Genomic DNA, 20,201 nt, shown 5'->3' with positions numbered 1-20,201 from the left:
CCCCCGAGACCCTTTCCAGGTCAGGTCGGTCAAGGGGCTGGTGAGGTCCACAAAACCGGCGATGAACCGTCTATAGTAGCCCGCCAAAAAAACGCCCAAAAACCGCCTGGTAAAATAGCCTATATGTTTAAGCACAACTACATAGATCACCTTCAAAAGGTCATATCTCACCCAAAACAGTTAACTCAAGCTTCAAAACCAAATCATTTTCTCATAAAGATAGTCAGTGCCCCCAAATGAAAACTTCCTTCTCGATTGCTGTGGCTCATCTATCTCTCGAAAAAACGACATTCTCAAAGCTTTAAATACATTTGCCAAAATAACCTAGATGGTTTAGCAAAACACTATGGCACACCTGCAAAAGGTCATATCTCTCCCAAAACAGACAACTCATCAGTCACAACGAATTCCTTTTCTCATACAAACAGTCAGTGCCCCCAAAATGAAAAGTCCTTTTGTCATTGTTTAAACACTGCAGGTCAAAATGTTTAGTTGTTTTGTCACTATGGCAGAGGACCATTGAAATCCCTCATGTCCACCAGTCTTAGCCCAGTCCTTCATTGACAATGGTTACTGTACTGTTTTTTTTGTCTAGCTAACAGAATAAAATAGGATTTTAGGGTAAGATTAGCCTCCAAGGTTTGACATCACACATTGCACTCATACTACCGGAAATTGTAATTGCAATTATCATTCACAAACATAAAATAACTTCCATACATCAAAGTAAAAAGCAGCATAATATACTGTAAAATAAACACAGAAACAAAAACAATGTAAATTATATGCATACTACAGTACTGTAAATAAAGCCGGTCAAAGAATAGATAAAATAAAGTTCTAGTTTCACCTGACTGTCAATTGTTGTAATACTGTGAATTTATCAAATGTTATTCATGGTATAATGTTCTTGAGTAATTTTGACAATTGAACAGACTATTGTGCATGTGATGACTTATACAATGAAAATACGCTGAGACGTTTTGGAGCGAAAAACAATTAGACTAAGAATCAACAATCAGTTTAGATCAACAAGATCTATTCACTTGGAAATTGTGCTAAACGTAGGCTACATGTACTTAATCATTTGCAAAGATGTACTGAGACATTGAGACATGTACTTAGACATTTACAATTTAACCAAATGAATGAGAAATTCAATTCTGTATTGAGAAATTGCTAAGTCGTTTGGAGGTTTGTCCATGTTGTTTTGAGAATGTCATTTCTGTTTCAAAAAATGAGCCAAACCAATGGAGAAAAACTGTAAGAGCTTTGAGAATGTAATTTCTGTTTCAAGAATTGAGCCAAAGCAATGGAGAAAAACTGTAAGTTAATGTTTATGTTTTCATTTTGAAAATCGTGAGTTGAATCCATCCATAAAGACCACTCCAAAATGACCAAGATGATCAAGACGACCATTATGATGTTCCCACCATGGCATCATGCTGCTCTCTAGCGGGCACACACAGAAATGCCTGCCCTCCTTTCTCTTCAGTGTCCCTTGTCGCCCTGTGTTTCATTAAGTTACTGTTTTATCTCTTGCTTAGTGTGAATTTGAGATCATATACTGAGTATTTGCTATTTCTGGCTGCTATGAAATCCACCCATTAGCTCTTCCCACCAGAAGAAGCCGGTCCATTAAGGTGAAGACGTTCTCTTTATTTTTGAGGGTAAGGAAGAGATTTTTCTTTTTTCTTTGGATGAAAAAATAGTCAAAAGCAGTTAAATTGACAAGTAAAACAATAGACCAACAAATACATTTGATTTAGACAAAAAATAATTACAAGCAATTATAAAGTAGTAAAGTAGTTAGCTCAATTTACTAGCCAGCATTGTCTTCTGACAATGCGTTGTACATTTGAGCACCAATTTAATTATAATTTGTGGGCACAGCTAGTAATTGAGACACAGAGGAAAATTGTGCAGGATCAGAAGATCTGATGAAATAATTTACCCAATATGGCCCAAAACTGTTTAATGATTCAAGCACAATCAATAGAATTTTGAAGTTAGTTCTGTAGCCAAAGTGGTGTTAGCGCTACAAAAAGTTACAATGTATTTTTACTTGTTATTACAACCTGGCCATTGCAGCAGGATACTGGATAGAAGAGTGAATTTGGATTTTTTTAGTTTTGTAAATTAAAAAATGTAAATAAAAAAATAAACACAGCAGACAGGCTTCTGTTGAGGATGTGTGGAAGAGGTTCAGCACATATATTTAAGTTGTAGGCAATATTAAAGGGTTAGAGAGCATGGTTTAGTTTTGTATTGATCCCCAATTAAGACTCAGACAAAATTAATTCAGGTAAATTTATTGAAAATATTTCGATAAGTTAAACATTGTTGACAAAAGTGCCAAACATATTTGTTTTAATTTAAATTGCTAAATTTGGTCCTGTTTGAAAAAAAAAATTGTGGAGTCTGGAAAATTGCTCAATCTAGCAACAAAGTTACTAAATTGGCAACACTGATCAGCTCAGCCCTAACTCAATGTCTCTCCTGGCTTCTACATTTTACGATCTGTTTGTACTGGACCCAAACGCAGAGAGCAAGATGGCAAAAAAAATTATCTGGTTAGTCTGTAGAGCCAGTGGAGAATACAGGTGGAGTGGCGAGGCAGTGGAAGTAGCACTGGCTGGGCGGCAATGTAGTTCGGACATAACACTGAGCTGGGGAAAAACACACAATAGATTTAACGGTACAGAAGTTACTTATTAAAGGAGTTTTACACTCAAAAGAGCCAATATAGCTACCACTGAGCTGAAGAAACAATCTGGCGATGATAGAACAGGAGGCTGAGGTATTTCAACTGGCGATGATGAGGGTCTAATGATGAACAGGTGAGGAGCCCAGATGCCAGCTGATTGGAATAGCGCTCAAACCACACGCACACATACACAGAACAGCTAAATTAGCTAAATGTTCACTTACCTATTACAATGTTAGGATCGTGTTTCTGGAATTTGAGGTTTACTTGTTATTCTATAACTGTAAATCGTTGCCCAGCACAAATTTTCTTATTACTACATTTCATATCTGAAGATCTTTTCATTTAACTCTGAAAGAAAGGGAACATGTTCATTTGTCAAAATGGCCAAATTACCTTCGCCAAAGAAACTACATACCTTACCTAAATTATAACTGTAATATCCTGAAGCCAAATTATAAAAAAACATGTACCTTGAGGAGGAAGAGGTTGATCTGGCTGGTCGTTTTCCCTTCAGTTCTGTCAGTTTTTCTCCCTGAGTGAGGCTACCTTCTTGGAAGTTACTCTAGTAGACACACGGAGTGAGTACACAGCAAATTTCAGAGTTAAATTGACTCTGTGAGATTCAATTTTAACTCTAAGCTGGTGTTTATATTGTCCCAATCTTGTCAGTGTTAAATCAACACCCAACGAAGTATTAACAATTTAAATCGTAATATGTGTCAAAATAAATCTGCTCAGTGTTGAATACAACATCATTTAGCTGATGCTTTTAACAAAAGCAACTTATATTGCATTTTTAAAACATGGAAATTACATTTTAGCCCAGGGAGCAATTCAGGGTTAGGTGTATTGCTCAGGGACACTTTGGCATGGAACATGGGTAAGCCAGGGTTCGAACCAACAACCCTGTGGTTCCTGGCACCCCCTCACCAATCCATGCGCCATATTACATGGAGTTAAGCCTAAGATACCAAGAAGACACTGTGACACTGTGCAGTTACATTTATATACTATCAAAGAGTTAATTTAACTCTAAGTGTTGCAAATGAATCCGATCTTAACACTGGATAATAACTCCAGCTCATTTGTAAAATTGACTCTTTAAGAGTGATTTAAACTCTGCACTTCAACACTTTTGCCTTACACCAGAAAATCCCATTAATTTCAATGAAAACCACATTTGTTCATAGTTTTAATTACAACAATCCTATTTTCAAGGCAGCAAATAGTTAGACTCACCTCATCTAAGCTGTATGACTTGTGAAGGCTGGGGTTGACTGATAGGGCATCCATGCTGGACAGTAGGTGGGACATGGCTTCTTGTTTTCCTTGCTCAGAGTCAGAGCTGTGAAGCTGCTGCTGACGATGTCGTTGTAGCTGCTGCCGCCGACTCAGTCTTTGCTGAATGAGCTTCTGTTTGGAGCGGTGGACGTCACCTTGGACCCATAAACTGTGCTGTTTCCTACACACACAATGAACACACATGAACCGAACTTACTCCACGCCCCACGTTTTCTCCTACACCCCCTCCTTGAAAGCACTATACCCCTGCCCTTCCGTCTCCTCTCTCCCCTACCTGCAGTCGCCAAAAATCCATTATGTCAAGAAGGTGAAATGTTATAATTGTTATATTCTTGGTGACAGCCAAGTCAACTCTTGAACGTGCAATTTTTAACCAACTCTCCTCTGTGTTGGATTCATTTTATTTAGTTTCAAGTATTCTCTAACTCACTGACTATATCGATCTGACTCAAGATGAGGACAGACACATCCTCACAGACCAGGGACTTTCAGCAACACACACCCAGGTATAGGATTCTTCAACTCAGAGATTTATTGGAGCACCAATACTCTAATAAACCGAGCTCTTTCCGGAAAGAGTGAGAGTTAAAGATACAAAACATTAGTTCATACATTTTCATTGACCATTCGATTGAGTGAAGCCGTCCCCTTCAATCTTGACTGTGTAACTCCCCTCCAGTTGTTGTAGTCATGTTTACAACAACCTGCACTGCACTGATAACTGACCATTGCCTGAACGGCACGTTCTTTAGGTTAACATCGTTCAATGGGGTGCCAGATTTCTATAGAAAACACACCGTAAACGCACCTTAATAAGTAGCGGAAAAAAAGAAAAAGAACTTAACTTAGCTGTGAACTTAGTTAAAATATTTAGTTTGAACTATGAACTGAACTAGTTCATTTTAAAATTTGTGAACTGAACTTTGAACTAGTTCATATAGAAAGTGAACTTTCCCAACACTGATGATAACCTTAATAAATCTTTAGTCTTCATCCAGTTGTAAATAACATTCATTTAAAAAAGGAAAATGACTTTAGTTTATTTTGATATTTTTTTGTCAAATCTGCTAATCCCCAAATCAAACAAATATTACATACACGCCATAAATGCCACTCAGCAAGATTACACTTCTTTGCTGTCCTAGCTCCCAAACGATGGAATGAGCTCTCTGGGACAGCAGAGAACCTTTACATCTTCCGCTCCAAACTAAAGACACACCTCTTCAGACTTTACCTTGACTAAAAACACTAACAAATTGTAGCACTTATATTGTACTTATAATAGCTCTTATCAAGTTGTAAAACGGCTTATTTGATGAAATTGCACTTGTTTCATGTTCTTCTGACTTTGTATCTCTATGGATGAAATGGACTTTTTGCAAGTCGCTTTGGATAAAATCGTCAGCTAAATTACATGTAATGTAATGTCAGGTAAGCAAAGTTCTCCGTGGAAAAATGCCACGCTGGCCAAAAAAACCCAAAGAGTGTCGGAAAACAAATCTTCAGGTCCACTGACCTCTATAAAGACAGACTTGTAATTATAATTTGGAACCTAGAAATGTCGGACAGTCCTTAAGTTCCTTCGTAACTAAAAATAACACACGCCTTATTTTTTCTCAAGTCAATCAGAAAGCTTTACCTGATCCAGAACGCTGCAGCTTGAGTCCTCACTAGGACCAGGAAAGTGGATCGCATCAGGTGTTTATACTAGCTCAAACAAAGATTGACTTCGACATCCTGCTGTTGGTTTATAAAGCACTGGTTTAGGGCCAAAGTACATTTCTGATCCGCTACCTTATGAAACGCCACAGACCATCAGGTGGTCTGAGATTGGTCTATTTTATGTTCCAAGAGTTAAAACTAAAAATGGAGAAGCAGCGTTCAGTTTTTCTGCTCCACATTTCTGGAACAAAGTCTCAGAAAGCTGCAGGTCTACTGAGTCCCTCAACTCCTTTAAATCTAGAATCAACGCTTTTCTGCTGACTGCTGCCATTAATTGACCATTTCTGCACTTGAGCATTTTAGAATACTACACTATAAATGTTATTCTATTTAGGGCCTGAGTCAACTGAATGTTGGGCGAAAGCCCTATTGTGTTTCGAAGAATTATTCACTATTCTTTTTTCTTAATTTTAATCACACCTTTGATGCCTTTATCATATTCTAAGACTCTTGAATTTTGGCGTGCGCATCAGAAGTGCAAAATTGTTCTCGATATTCTCAGGGGGTGCGCATTTGAGGATAAAATAATTCCTGTCTAGCGCCCCCTGGAAGTGCCCAGTTTCACAGATTGACTTGGACACACCCCGCGAGTTTCAAAACTGGGAGTTAGAAAAGGTTAGAGTTAATTCATTAGTTAATAATAATAATATAATAACAAATAATTTGCTAATTCATTCATTAGACTGGGGCGGAGTACAACATTATTCATAGCATATTTCACTTTAATTATATTTGCTTCTGTTAGTTATTCAATCCTGATTCTTTGAGTGAGTAGCTGAAGGACTAACGAAAAATCTCCAGCTTGCTGGGATTTGTGGAAGTTTTGACCCAATAACCCACAAATGAAAATGAAACTCACTCCTCTAAGAAGTTTTGCTGGCGGCCAATGATGGAACCAGGCCGGCAAAGTCTGACCCATGCAATGGCCTCAGCTGCAGTGAACCGGAAGTGCTTCATCAGGTAGCAGCCAATAAGAGTGCCTGTTCGGCCAAGGCCAGCTGTGATCAGATGAAAAAGTTTGAAACAAATAACACCTTAACTTGTAAAATACTGCTTTACATATATCAACTGTCTTTTGCTCTGCGAAAGATAAATTGACAAACAAATGTATTCCTACCTTTACAGTGTACAGCCACAGCTCCTTCAATACTTTCACATATGTGTAGGAAGCGCCTAATGATGAGGTCAGAGGGCGTAGTCCCATCGTGGAAGAAGAGGTCATGGTGCTCAAAACCTGCATCCTCAAACTTCCTACTGTCATACAATTTCCTATTAAGACGGACTATGGCTTTGATGTCATTTTGACGAAAGTAATCAAAATATGCCTCCGGTGCGTGAAGAGGATAACCTGGAAAATGGAACATAACTTTTTCTTAAAACAGTAACAGCATTTTTACTATGAGTATTTATAAATGTCCCATGAGACTTTCAAATGAATAATAACTGAATAATGGAGAAATGAGTTTCCGCAGTGTCTACAGGACATAAAAGACGTCTGTTGTGCTCTGCTGCTATGCAAAAATACAAATAAGGGTTAAGGGTTATATAATGGTAGGGGAAACACTAGACTGTGGGACTTCTGGTCAGAATAGACATTATCATGCTGACTTCAAAATAATAAATTCAATTAAATAATACTCCATATTTCTGGGGCGTCTTACAAAATTCAGGTTAAATTCAGTGTCACTCACCTTTCTCCGTCTTACTGTGACGGTGGGGACTGCTGAATGCCAGAACTTTTCCTGGAATGATCCAGTTGATATCTCCATTTTCTACTCTCTAAAAAAACAAATGTTTGACTTTGTCAGGAGGATAAGTGCATTGATTATAGACCGTTCTCGCGCTGCCAGAAGAATGAGTGTGTGTGGCCACATATCCATATAGGTCGCTTGTGCCTGCCTTGCTAGATCCTAGCAAAAAAGGAAATCCTGTTTTCTGATTTCAATTTAGATCTGTCACGGTTTGGGTTCTTGTCTTGTTTTATTTTGTAGTTTCATGTCTCTTGTGTTTCTGTGATTGTCTGCGGTGCCTGATCGTTTCCAGCTGTGTCCAAGCGTATTGTATTGTAGTGTATTGCTACACAAAATGAAATGGCCTGGTGTTATGCCTTGTGTTATGCATGTGGGTCTGTGTGAGTTGATGATAGTTACTTGCATTTATGTTCCCTCACCTCATAATGTTCATATACCTCCACATCAAAACTTGCAAAGTCAATGAAACCATGCTGTAGTGCCTGAAGGAGAGATAAGAAGTTAAGATTTGCCTAGATATCAAAGTAGCTTACATTAAACAATTATGATTGAGATTATAATTCTTTCCCATTTAACTTTAGCTGACAATCTGTTGACTAATCTTTGATAATAGGTCTAAGTGTAAGAGGGGTAAAGTAAGGTCCTACATAATTAAGTAACCTAAACCACTGTAGTTGTTGTGGTTAGTGTTGTTGTAGTTGTTCACCTTACTTATTCCTTGCAAGCAATCAATGAGAGTCAGGTTAAAGACGCTCTCTCCCACGGCTGCATCCCTGCGAGATACACAAGAACATGAACACAGTAATCCAGATCCCTTTCTTATTCATTTTCTTTCTTGTAATGTATGTGTTCCATCTGTTTTGAAAAAGCAAAAATGAAGTGAAAAGAAAATAAGAACATGTGAACACAGCAAGCTTAGTTTACCAGTGGTGGTGGCTTTGTTATACACGGATATGATCCTGTCCTATTACTGTTATGTATGACATACATAGCCTGTAAAAATATTACACAACTAGTGAGCTGGCGAACAAGAAAGATGGTTACATTCAGGGTTCGAAATGAGGGAGGTGTGGGGGGGTCCCGGACCCCCTATAAGTCATTAGGGACCCCCTATAAGAATTTATTTTTAGATTTTGGGGGGTCCCCGACAAATATTTTTAACATCATTAATGATAGGTCTTTAGTGACGTTTTATATTCATAACAATAATTAATTCATTTCCTAACCCGAATGGGCAGCAATCAGGGCAGCTAATAGCATCACAGATAGTTGTTGTGCTCTATGACGCAGACACGTAGGTTACTGTTGAACGAAGCCTCACAAAGAGTGAAATCCCTCATGAAAATCCTGTAAGTGCTTCGATTATGTTTATATCTCCATAATAATTGATTATTATGGTCAAATATTTGGAGTTGGTGTTCCTATATCAAAAGTTGCATTAACTAACTCAGATAGCCAGTGTAACGTAATGATTAGAGTTTCTTGCTGTACGTGTATGAAGCCAAACAAGCTGCCAGCTAACAGCAGCACATTCACAAACATATTGCTGAAAATCTACAAAACGCATCACAAATCCATTGCAGCGTTCACGATTGTATAAGTGAGCACTACATCACAACCACGTATGGAAACATGTAGTCAAGAAAATATATTTTAAAAATGATCGTAACGATCGGGATTCGAACCCTGTGGATCAAAACATCCTAAAGCCAACGCGCCCTACGCAGTGAGCTCCATAGCTCACTACCGGACTGAATAGCAATTCTGATTTTGGTGCCTTATTTAGATGCCAGGAACAGTCTTTATAGACATCATTATTATTCAATCCAGCGGCTAGTTGTTTTACAAATCCTATTAACATAAGGGATGAGAAATGCCAGTTGTATTTGATCAAACCCTTTGAAGGTGCATGGTGCCATATTGAGTACACCTGGTGGATTTAGGTAACTTAGTTAACTTCCTTGCTCAAGGAAAGAATGACCTGTTTTCCACTTTGTCATGTCAGGGATTTATATAAGGTGCTGTAACTTTGTTGCTCCAGAATTACAGGGTTACCTGTTTGATTATAGCCAATCCACTTCTCCAGACACCACTACAATACTGGGACCAGCCCAAACCATGAAAAACAGAAAAACAGACCATTATCCCACCTTCAAAATATGTCAATATCATTTTGCCTTCAGTATATAGTGTAGCAAGGTATTCTTCAGTATTATTATAGTTACATTTTAGGGGACCCCCCAAGAGTCCTAAGTCATTTCGAACCCTGCGTAGAACCATCCAATAGATGAAATGGTTCTTAAGAAGTTCTTCGTAGAACCCACTGCCATTTAAGAACCTTTCTTTTCTGTGTGTTGGATTGTGTTTTTTTGGGAAATACAGATATTTTGAATGTTTTTTTGAATCGCTCTTAGTCAGGACTCTCCTGAGACCTGTTGTTGTCCTCGGGCCACAGAGACACCAGATCACAGGATCACTGAGCCACGCAAACTCCTCCACCGCGTTAAGGTGGCGATTCACGGGGGAGACTTTTTTTTTTTAATGTGGGAAACCTTAAAGGAAGGGAAAAACCCACGGCCGAATTGAAGCCAAGTTCATTCTCATTCATTGATAAATATCATGCAAAGGGAAAACTTGTTATTATGTTATATTATGCTATTTGATATTAGTCCTATTTTATGTTATATGATATTAGTCCTATATTATGTTATATGATATTAGTCCTATTTTATGTTATATATTAGTCCTATATTATGTTATATGATATTAGTCCTATATTATGTTATATATTAGTCCTATATTATGCTATTTGATATTAGCCCTATATTACGCTATATGATCCTAGTCCTATATTATGCTATATGATAATAGTCCTATATTACGCTATATGATATTAGTCCTATATTATGCTATATGATACTAGCCCTATATTACGCTATATGATCCTAGTCCTATATTATGCTATATGATAATAGTCCTATATTATGCTATATGATACTAGTCCTATATTATGCTATTTGATATTAGTCCAATATAATGTTATATGATTAGTCCTATATTATGCTATATGATATTAGCCCTATATTATGTTGTATATTAGTCCTATATTATGTTATATATTAGTTCTATATTATGCTATATGACATTAGCCCTATATTATCTTCTATGATATTAGTCCTATATTATCGTCTATGATATTAGAAAAGGAAAAACACTTACCAGAGCACAGGGAATAAAAGTTTTCCCTTTGCATGACATTTAGCAATGAATGAGGAGGCGGCTCCCTGTCTGGTCCTGGCAGGGGGGCTCTGTCAACCCCAGGTGTTATTGGGGTTGAAGCGTGGCTGGACGGGGACCGGGGGGTAGATGGATGAGCTGATGCAGTTGGAGATGAAGGAGTGATGACTACCTGGTGGGGTCTACTACACGTCTGACTTATCTCTTTTTACCCCTGCATCTTACGCATCATTTTTTCCAACTCCGTACGCCGGCCCTGCATCCGTCACCCAAAAGGGCATCTCGTCTTCTTTTTAAAGTCGAGCAGCCAGAGCCTTTGTTTTGATCTTTAGCCGTTTGTGTTTTGCAGCCAACTGGTTGTTACTTCAGACTCCAAGAACTGTTGTTTTTTTTTCAGTTCGTTGGATGTCTTCATTCAATGATAAATATCATGCAAAGGGAAAACTTGTTATTATGTTATATTATGCTATTTGATTTTAGTCCTATATTATGTTATATGACATTAGCCCTATATTATCTTCTATGATATTAGTCCTATATTATGCTATTTAATATTAGTCCTATATTATGCTATTTGATAATAGTCCTATATTACGCTATATGATCCTAGTCCTATATTATGCTATTTGATATTAGCCCTATATTATGCTATATGATACTAGTCCTATATTATGCTATATGATACTAGTCCTATATTATGTTATATATTAGTCCAATATTATGTTACATGCTATATTATATTAGCCCTATATTATGTTATATGATATTAGCCCTATATTATGTTGTATATTAGTCCTATATTATGTTATATATTAGTTCTATATTATGCTATATGACATTAGCCCTATATTATCTTCTATGATATTAGTCCTATATTATGTTATATATTAGTCCTATATTATGCTATTTAATATTAGTCCTATATTACGCTATATGATCCTAGTCCTATATTATGCTATTTGATATTAGCCCTATATTATGCTAGTCCTATATTATGTTATATATTAGTCCAATATTATGTTACATGATTAGTCCTATATTATGCTGTAATATATTAGCCCTATATTATGTTGTATATTAGTCCTATATTATGTTTTATATTAGTTCTATATTATGCTATATGATACTAGTCCTATATTATGCTATTTGATATTAGCCCTATATTATGCTAGTCCTATATTATGTTATATATTAGTCCAATATTATGTTACATGATTAGTCCTATATTATGCTATATGATATTAGCCCTATATTATGTTGTATATTAGTCCTATATTATGTTATATATTAGTTCTATATTATGCTATATGACATTAGCCCTATATTATCTTCTATGATATTAGTCCTATATTATCTTCTATGATATTAGAAAAGGAAAAACACTTACCAGAGCACAGGGAATAAAAGTTTTCCCTTTGCATGACATTTAGCAATGAATGAGGAGGCGGCTCCCTGCCTGGACCTGGCAGGGGGGCTCTGTCAACCCCAGGTGTTATTGGGGTTGAAGCGTGGCTGGACGGGGACCGGGGGGTAGATGGATGAGCTGATGCAGTTGGAGATGAAGGAGTGATGACTACCTGGTGGGGTCTACTACACGTCTGACTTATCTCTTTTTACCCCTGCATCTTACGCGTCATTTTTTCCAACTCCGTACGCCGGCCCTGCATCCGTCACCCAAAAGGGCATCTCGTCTTCTTTTTAAAGTCGAGCAGCCAGAGCCTTCGTGAAGAATGGCAATGATCAATGATCACTCTGAAGTTCTATGTGAGTGACACATGACTTGATGATGTCATCGCATTCCGTTGCCACGGAATCCTCCCCCCCTCCCCCTCCTGAACGTGGTGATGCATTCCCTGATTGCAGTAGCACACAACAAAACCCGCTATATACTCATATATATATATATATATATTCTAAAATTACTTTAAAGAGAGAAAAAAATCTACTTTTGACCATGATAAAAATCCAGAGTATTTTTTTTTTACCTTGCACACTATGTTAAAATTGGATGTCAGCGTACCAAAATACAAAGACAGTGAAATTGCCAAAAATGTGTTTTTCACTCAATTCAAAATGGCGGAAAAAGACATGTCTACCGTATTTCATATTAAATATGGACTAATCACTGACTTGATGGTTTCTTAAATGCATTTAACCCTAAAAACACATGCCCATTGAACAAAGTGTCTCTCCTTCCAGATGTGTGTTAAAGCAGGGTTCGTAATGAGGGAGGTGTGGGGGGGTCCCGGACCCCCTATAAGTCATTAGGGACCCGCTATAAGAATTTATTTTTAGATTTTGGGGGGTCCCCGACAAATATTTTTAACATCATTAATGATAGGTCTTTAGTGACGTTTTATATTCATAACAATAATTAATTCATTTCCTAACCCGAATGGGCAGCAATCAGGGCAGCCAATAGCATCACAGATAGTTGTTGTGCTCTATGACGCAGACACGTAGGTTACTGTTGAACGAAGCCTCACAAAGAGTGAAATCCCTCATGAAAATCCTGTAAGTGCTTCGATTATGTTTATATCTCCATAATAATTGATTATTATGGTCAAATATTTGGAGTTGGTGTTCCTATATCAAAAGTTGCATTAACTTAGATGATTAGAAGAGTGCGTTTGTCAACGTTTCTTGCTGTACGTGTATGAAGCCAAACAACCCGCCAGCTAACAGCTGACATGTAGCAGTTAGCTAGACGTGTTATTCAAAGCTAGCAAACCAACATAATGGTCCAGTCAGTGATTACGAAAGATAGCGAGGACTTAATTCAAGTCTGTGAGTTTTGAATGGGAAAATGTCGTCCACGTGAATCGTGTAGATCCGAAGTTTTTTTTGGGGGGTGGGACCGAGACCCGGTGCTAATACGGTACAGGTGTCTTAACGGCCGTTATCTACCAGACCGAATAGCAACTCTGATTTCGGATGCCACTTAAATGCCTCCCGCTTCTCCCTGATGCCCCGAAAACGGACGTTAGAGAGAACTGAAACAGCGCCGCGCGGGACGCTAGTAAACACTACACTGGACAGCAGGTAACGTTAGCCTACCGTTAGCTATCAGCTGAAGTATATATATATATATTTTAAATATGTCAATTGAGCAACCACGGTTAAAATACTGACAGCTAAACGGTGTAAAAGTGTGTCTGTGTTTCACAGTCTGTAGCTGCCGTTGTCTGAAAAACACAGATGTTGCGTTCACGTGAAATTTGCCTCGCCAGCTTTGTGCTGGATTCGAAGTTGTTGTAAAAGTACCCTTTTCCCATTGTTTTAGTTATAAGTTATTGTTATTACATTATTATTAATTCATTTAATTTTAAGCTGACTATCGTTTCTTTTTTTTACTAACTATAATATATATATACTATATATAAAAACATTTTTGTGTTATCACCAGGAAAATGTTGTGTTCCTCCTTTTTTTTCTTTTGGGGGGGTGGTTGTGATGGGGGTGTGTCAAGGGTAAATTGTGCCTTTGTTATACCATGGCTGTTGTTGGGTGAAATTGTAGATGTATTGGTCAATTGGTCACTAACCTGATGAAGTTGTTAACAAATAAATAAAATATGTGACTGGTCACTTAACATGTTGATTTCGAATAATGTGGTTACTATTGGATTATTGTCATATTAATGGCTTTCGGTCATGTTAGAATATCTTACTTTTTTTTTAAACGTGTCCCTAAAGATTTTAGTTCAGGTTATAGATTGACTACTTTAAAACAAAGTAAACCATCTAATGTAGGTACAGTCTTTATAGACATCATTATTGTTTTACAAATCCTATTAACATAAGGGATGAGAAATGCCAGTTGTATTTGATCAAACCCTTTGAAGGTGCATGGTGCCATATTGAGTACACCTGGTGGATTTAGGTAACTTAGTTAACTTCCTTGCTCAAGGAAAGAATGACCTGTTTTCCACTTTGTCATGTCAGGGATTCATATAAGGTGCTGTAACTTTGTTGCTCCAGAATTACAGGGTTACCTGTTTGATTATAGCCAATCCACTTCTCCAGACACCACTACAATACTGGGACCAGCCCAAACCATGAAAAACAGAAAAAAAGACCATTATCCCACCTTCAAAATATGTCAATATCATTTTGCCTGCAGTATATAGTGTAGCAAGGTATTCTTCAGTATTATTATAGTTACATTTTAGGGGACCCCCCAAGAGTCCTAAGTCATTTCGAACCCTGGTTACACTTACAATTATTTTGCTTTTGTAAATTCTTAGCATATAAAAGTAATTACAGAATATTACTATGAACACACGTTTAATATGAAGTATGCAAACATGCTCATTTTCTTTCTTGCTGTGAGTGAGATGAGAAATGTATACCACTCACTCATCTGTCAATTCGCAGTTTATACCACCAGAGATAATAAAACGTATTTCACACATGCAGACACTACTAGGGGCAAGCTACCAAGGTTTCTATCAGGGTTAATTCAGTGTGCAGTAACCCACACTGCATGTACTCGTGTGGGGTTATTAGCCATAATCCACAATACTTTGGACCACTACTCGTCAGGTGGCGTTGCCAGCACACGCGTCATAAAACATAACATGCGACTGTGTCGGGAATCGCTTGTTATGACTTTTCCAAAAGATATTTTCAATTCACATGGAAGGCATTTTGACCAGGGAACAGAGCAAAATACACTCATCTTAATGCCAAAATTGACTGCAAAAGTTTGAAACGTTAACAAAAGTCAAATGGGCATTTTACTAGCGCAGTCTGCTCCTAATCCCATGTAATCGTTGTTCAAGTTTTGGAACTTTTTTGGAGAGATTCAGAGTTTAAACATAACTTCCAGAGCTAGAGTGGAGAGCCAACTGCCAGAGTGAGAGGTAGCAACAGAAAAAAATAAATCTTATTTCGAATTTAGTCCCACAATTTTTACTCTAAATACCATTGATGGACAAATTTCTCAAAAAAGCAGATGTTCAATTTTTTTAACTGCCGCTAGTGTCCTATTTCTGAGCACACATATCTAAAGTATACCTCTGCCTTTGGCAAAATCTCGGGTCTCTCAGGATATCAATATTTTTGGGGTTGGATTTACAGATTTGCACCTGGAGGAAGTAGTTTGAGGTTTGGATTTTAGGGAAATCTCTGTATATTTTCTCTGTTCATTGATCACCGTGGGAACATGTTAGCTGTGTCCGTGACAACCACAGACACACGCAGGTTCCACTCTCCATGACCAGAACCAAGCGCCAGCACTGTATGTACTTACACAGATGATAATTAGTGCAGTCTGACCCATCTTGAAGCTATTGAGTAATTTCTGACCTACATCTTGCAAACCCCTACCTCAACATTCTCATTCTGTCGCCTCTCCTCCACCCAATCCCATTATCTAACTACAAAAGCTTAAAGGACACACACAGACAGAAGCACGTGGGCAGGCACCACGTCACGCCACAAGTAGCTAGCGTAGCGCTAGCATAGTCATAACAGGTGACTTGAGGTGGTTCGTGTGACATATTACTGCATAATTTTCTAATTAATTAATTACACACATTCATATACCATCTACTACCAGAGGCATTTGTGGTTAGAATTCATGCCCAACGATCCATCAAATCAATTTTTTATGTGTACAACTTTTTATGTACAAAAGGTCACAAAATGCTTGACAGGAGCAGACATAAATTGCTCGTACAAGGAGCCAAAACATTACGAGAGGTAAATAAAAAAGAACACTTAAGTACACTCTCCAACATGGCAGTAAATTGGCTGGTAATATCCTTCTCTAAGATTTTATACAGAAAAGGCAGTTGTGATATGGGCCTGTAGTTCATGGGTAAAGCAGGATCTACATTTCTTTTAATAAAGGCTAGTTAGTGGTATGTTTAAAAAAGGAGAGGACACTTCCTGTAGAAAACGAGGAAAGATTATAAAACTCTGAGATCTTTGAGATGAGTGCAATGGACTTCAAGGCAACTGTACCCACTGTATGTGGAGCCAAAAACATGTTGCGTGAAATTATGAATCAATAATATTAAGGAACTTGGCTGCTACACCAGTTTTTACATAATTAATGTGCAGATTGCAATTACCAATCAGCAACGCTTGATCTATGGGCAAAAACGGCATTCTGTTGGGTATTTCTGTGTTACATAATGACAATTATTGATCCTGGAATCCTCGACCTGGGGCTACCAGTATAACGATTTTATGTTTGTTTGTGCTGTGTTACCTGAACGGCAGGTAGCCTGTGGTGTTTCCTGAGATCAGAGTCCTGTAGGCTTCTTCTGGGCTTCTTTTCAAATAAATAACCTATATGGATGGGGGGTACATTATTGATAATGGACATACTAACAAGCCAATAAATGAATGGATAATTAAAAGTATAAATTAAAAAAAAAGATATTTACAGCATATGCACCAATGAGCAGAGCAGCATTTGCTCTTTTCTTCTGGTCATGACTTGTATAGTGGACCAGTTTCTTTCTAGACAGTGTCAAGGACTGAAGTGAACAAAAAGAAAGTCAATATCTGATGAAGAATGAGTAACAACAACTTTGAATTTACATCATAGAGATGTATGTACAATCAAAAGAGTAGGTCAATTGTCTGTGGTTACAGGATCCAAGTATTTGTTGGGCACTGCCTCTTACCTTGAGATTAATATTGACTTTGCAGCAGTATCTGTACAACATAGCCAGGTTCAGCGGCCCAAAGTCCGCATAGAAACTGCAACACAGAAAGAAACATTTGAATGTGTGATCAACACTAACCATAATCAGTTACAGTCAAATAAAACATTTTTTAGAATTTAATGTATCAGAGCCATGCAGAGACCTTATTCCAAATTCCCTAATGTTTATTTGTGTCAAAGCAAGCTAGTCAGACATGGTTTCAAAACTGAATTGAGATGAAATGTACTTTTTCATAAGCATGACACAAAGCACAAAACCTAGTTTCACTCAGAGGTACAAAGTGGTGGTTGCTAAAACGTCTGAGTGGCTGGTGTAGGGTCCACAAGGTATTGGAAGAAAAAGTTAATTTCCAACACACTATCAGGCATCTATAACAAATAGTTTGAGTCATTTTACTTAGATATATATCGTGTGGGGCTGAGGTTTCTGTGGCAGGACGATCATTAGATTGGACTGAGTGACGTTGATTTGACTCAGCTGCGTGTCAGAGAGGCTTACCTCTCATGTACAAGCTCCTCATCCATGCTGAAGTAGTGTGTGTTGGCTGTATTCTTTGGTCTAACACGCAGAGAGGCAAAGTATAGACGGTCTGTGGTGTACGAGAACAAGCACGTGGATCAAACCAAATGTTGATACTTGCTGTAAATCAAGGTGGAACACTGACAGTGGTGTCTTGTCAGAGAAGCAGAACACGCTGTTGAATAACCTGGATCACATGGATTACAGCAGACAAAGATCAAACAGGGCCACTTCCTAACTTCCTGTTTGTTAAATTATGGTGGAAGTCGGTCTTAAACACTGAAATCAATGATCTAAGGTAAAGATCACATCACAGCGTGAAGCTTGTGCAGCAAAGACAAACTTTAGACCATCTTTTTTCAAAATACTTGATTTATAAGTTTTGCAATGGGCTTCAGGGGAGAAGTCTAGGAGTATACAGGTGCCACATATGATGCTAAGAACCCCAGGTCACAGCCATGCTAGTCAAAAATGTTCTTATTAGGGCCAAAGTTCTTCAGAATATATATTTTTTACAATTTTGACAAAACTTCATTATTAAGCTATTAGCCAGACAGGTTGCTATATATCTTCAGATATAGACAACTTCCATAGATCGTCTACTTTCTAAGCCGATTTATGGATGGTTATTTGTCAGGGATAAATTTATCAGAAAACAATCACTTGTAATCAAATTCAAGCAGTTAGGCTGTAAAAAGGGTTGAAGAAAACTACCTGTGTTTTAGAGAATAACGTGAACAGAATCTATGTATGAAAGTATCAACTGGAATCTGTGCTAGTACAGTTATGGGTTTATTTTAATGTATCATAGTGATCCAGACACTCACGGGCGTCTTTAGTTATTTTAGTAGATATAGTATATATTCTAAACATTTACATATATATATATATATATATATTTCACATCATATATTTTCAAATCAAATGTTATTTTGGTTTTATTAGCTGCCTAATTATGGTAATATCACCGTAACCTCAACAGACGGATGCAAGGTGTACAGATGATTATATGATTATTATATATTATAAAATACCATAAATGATATATATCTTACCTTTAATGAATTCGGAAGCACTGTACGTTTCATTATCTTCAGCCATTTGACTCACATTTGATTTCAAGAAAAGGTTTTGCTTGCATTGGATGAATTTCCAATAAATAGTCTCAAATGGGTTTGAGTCTTAGAAGGACACTTGAGGTGTGTCTGGAAAATTGCAACATCTGTATTAATTTTCATAATAGCCTACCAGATTTATTTTCCTGCTTTAATGAGCCTGTCGTTTCTTGGAAATAAAAAGCGCTCGACTCCAAATAAAGTAATATTATCTCTTATACAGACAACTGTTGAAACTGCATACGCACAACTGCGGGCGATTCCCAAGCCTTAAAGGTCCCCGAAGTCAATCAAAACCAAAGCTTTCATATCGTCTCCCTGGTCTGACCCTTAACTGTTTGAACGGAACAGTTCTACTCAAATGATGATCCCTGTCTGAATTCAAACGTTTCCCAGAATATTCCAGCAAACAACCGCAGACTTGAAGACATGCACCAAAACGCCCTGAGTGAGATTGAGCGCTAATCTTTTTGCTGCTCTGCACATGCGTAGCCTGCTCTGCAACATGCGTGGCATTACACGCGCATGGACACCCTCATGCACGCAATAGCACACACAGTCTAGAGCCATAGCAGACTTGGCTCTGCCCGTGGTATAATGCTGTAAGGCTTGATTTACTGTTATGTAATACAATTCGTTAATACTACATTGTTTTTCTAGTGAGCCTGTAGAGTATTTAATGGAATTCAGTACCAAATTAATATTAAATGTGATCCTTCTGCTATATTTTTTTAGATTGATGACAAAAAAGACCTGATCCTCAAGTGTGTCACAGCACTCGTTGTCGAGTGAAACCTGCAGACCGCAGTCTGAGCCAACCAATGTAGTTTGACCAACACCTTGCAGGATTAATAAGGAAACTATGTCTCTATCTATAAATTCCTTAGGAAGTGCACTACAGGAATGTACTTTTATTTAGTTGCTTTAGTTATTATGTTTTTCTTGTGCAGCACACGGGCTACAATTGCATTTTGTTGTGCATTCCTCTGTTGCGTGATGAAAATAAATGATCCTTTTTGTTGTTTGTAAAGTACTTACTAACTCAACAAAAAGTGTGTGGAAGACAATGGGTCATTGGGTGAGACTTGATGATTGTGCTTTGGTCAGTCATTCCATCACTTTTGGTCGATGCTGAGATGTCTCACTTACTGTTAGACAGAAAT

At 37.6% G+C, this 20,201-nt stretch overlaps 1 protein-coding gene across 3 annotated transcripts; it reads right to left on the bottom strand.

The window, feature by feature from the left end:
- Window positions 1-1,738: 1,738 nt before the first annotated feature.
- Window positions 1,739-19,563, bottom strand: LOC119209827 (dual specificity protein phosphatase CDC14AB-like). 3 transcript variants are annotated; one of them, XR_009942482.1, is made up of 14 exons: window positions 18,979-19,562; window positions 17,903-17,993; window positions 17,363-17,438; window positions 17,120-17,212; window positions 16,942-17,021; window positions 8,192-8,258; window positions 7,905-7,967; window positions 7,426-7,513; window positions 6,852-7,082; window positions 6,594-6,732; window positions 3,950-4,172; window positions 3,181-3,272; window positions 2,754-2,860; window positions 1,739-2,669 (listed from the first exon to the last, which is right to left on the bottom strand). XR_009942482.1 is itself a non-coding variant. In XM_062557903.1 (13 exons), exons 1-13 carry the CDS (start codon window positions 19,022-19,024, stop codon window positions 2,567-2,569), a joined length of 1,392 nt encoding a protein of 463 aa, XP_062413887.1. In that variant the 5' UTR covers window positions 19,025-19,563; the 3' UTR covers window positions 1,739-2,566. The 3 variants fall into 3 exon arrangements, 2 of the variants coding, with proteins under 2 accessions (XP_062413887.1, XP_062413886.1); XM_062557903.1 differs by lacking the exon at window positions 2,754-2,860 and having other exon boundaries at window positions 18,979-19,563; XM_062557902.1 differs by having other exon boundaries at window positions 1,739-3,272; window positions 18,979-19,560.
- Window positions 19,564-20,201: the final 638 nt, after the last annotated feature.

This window comes from Pungitius pungitius, chromosome 15 (genome assembly GCF_949316345.1).
Source record: "Pungitius pungitius chromosome 15, fPunPun2.1, whole genome shotgun sequence".
Taxonomy (NCBI): Eukaryota; Metazoa; Chordata; class Actinopteri; order Perciformes; family Gasterosteidae; genus Pungitius; species Pungitius pungitius.
Note: the sequence above shows the minus strand (reverse complement) of the source record. Positions and strands in the feature narration are given on the sequence as shown.

Excerpts from the sequence above, each read along its gene's own strand:
- LOC119209827 (XM_062557902.1), bottom strand. The coding sequence starts at position 19,024 with ATGGCTGAAGATAATGAAACGTACAGTGCTTCCGAATTCATTAAAG. Across the intron at positions 8,259-16,941 it reads ACAGGCTACCTGCCGTTCAG|GGATGCAGCCGTGGGAGAGA; the intron begins GTAACACAGCAC and ends TGTATCTCGCAG. Across the intron at positions 7,968-8,191 it reads GCTTGCAAGGAATAAGTAAG|GCACTACAGCATGGTTTCAT; the intron begins GTGAACAACTAC and ends TCTCTCCTTCAG.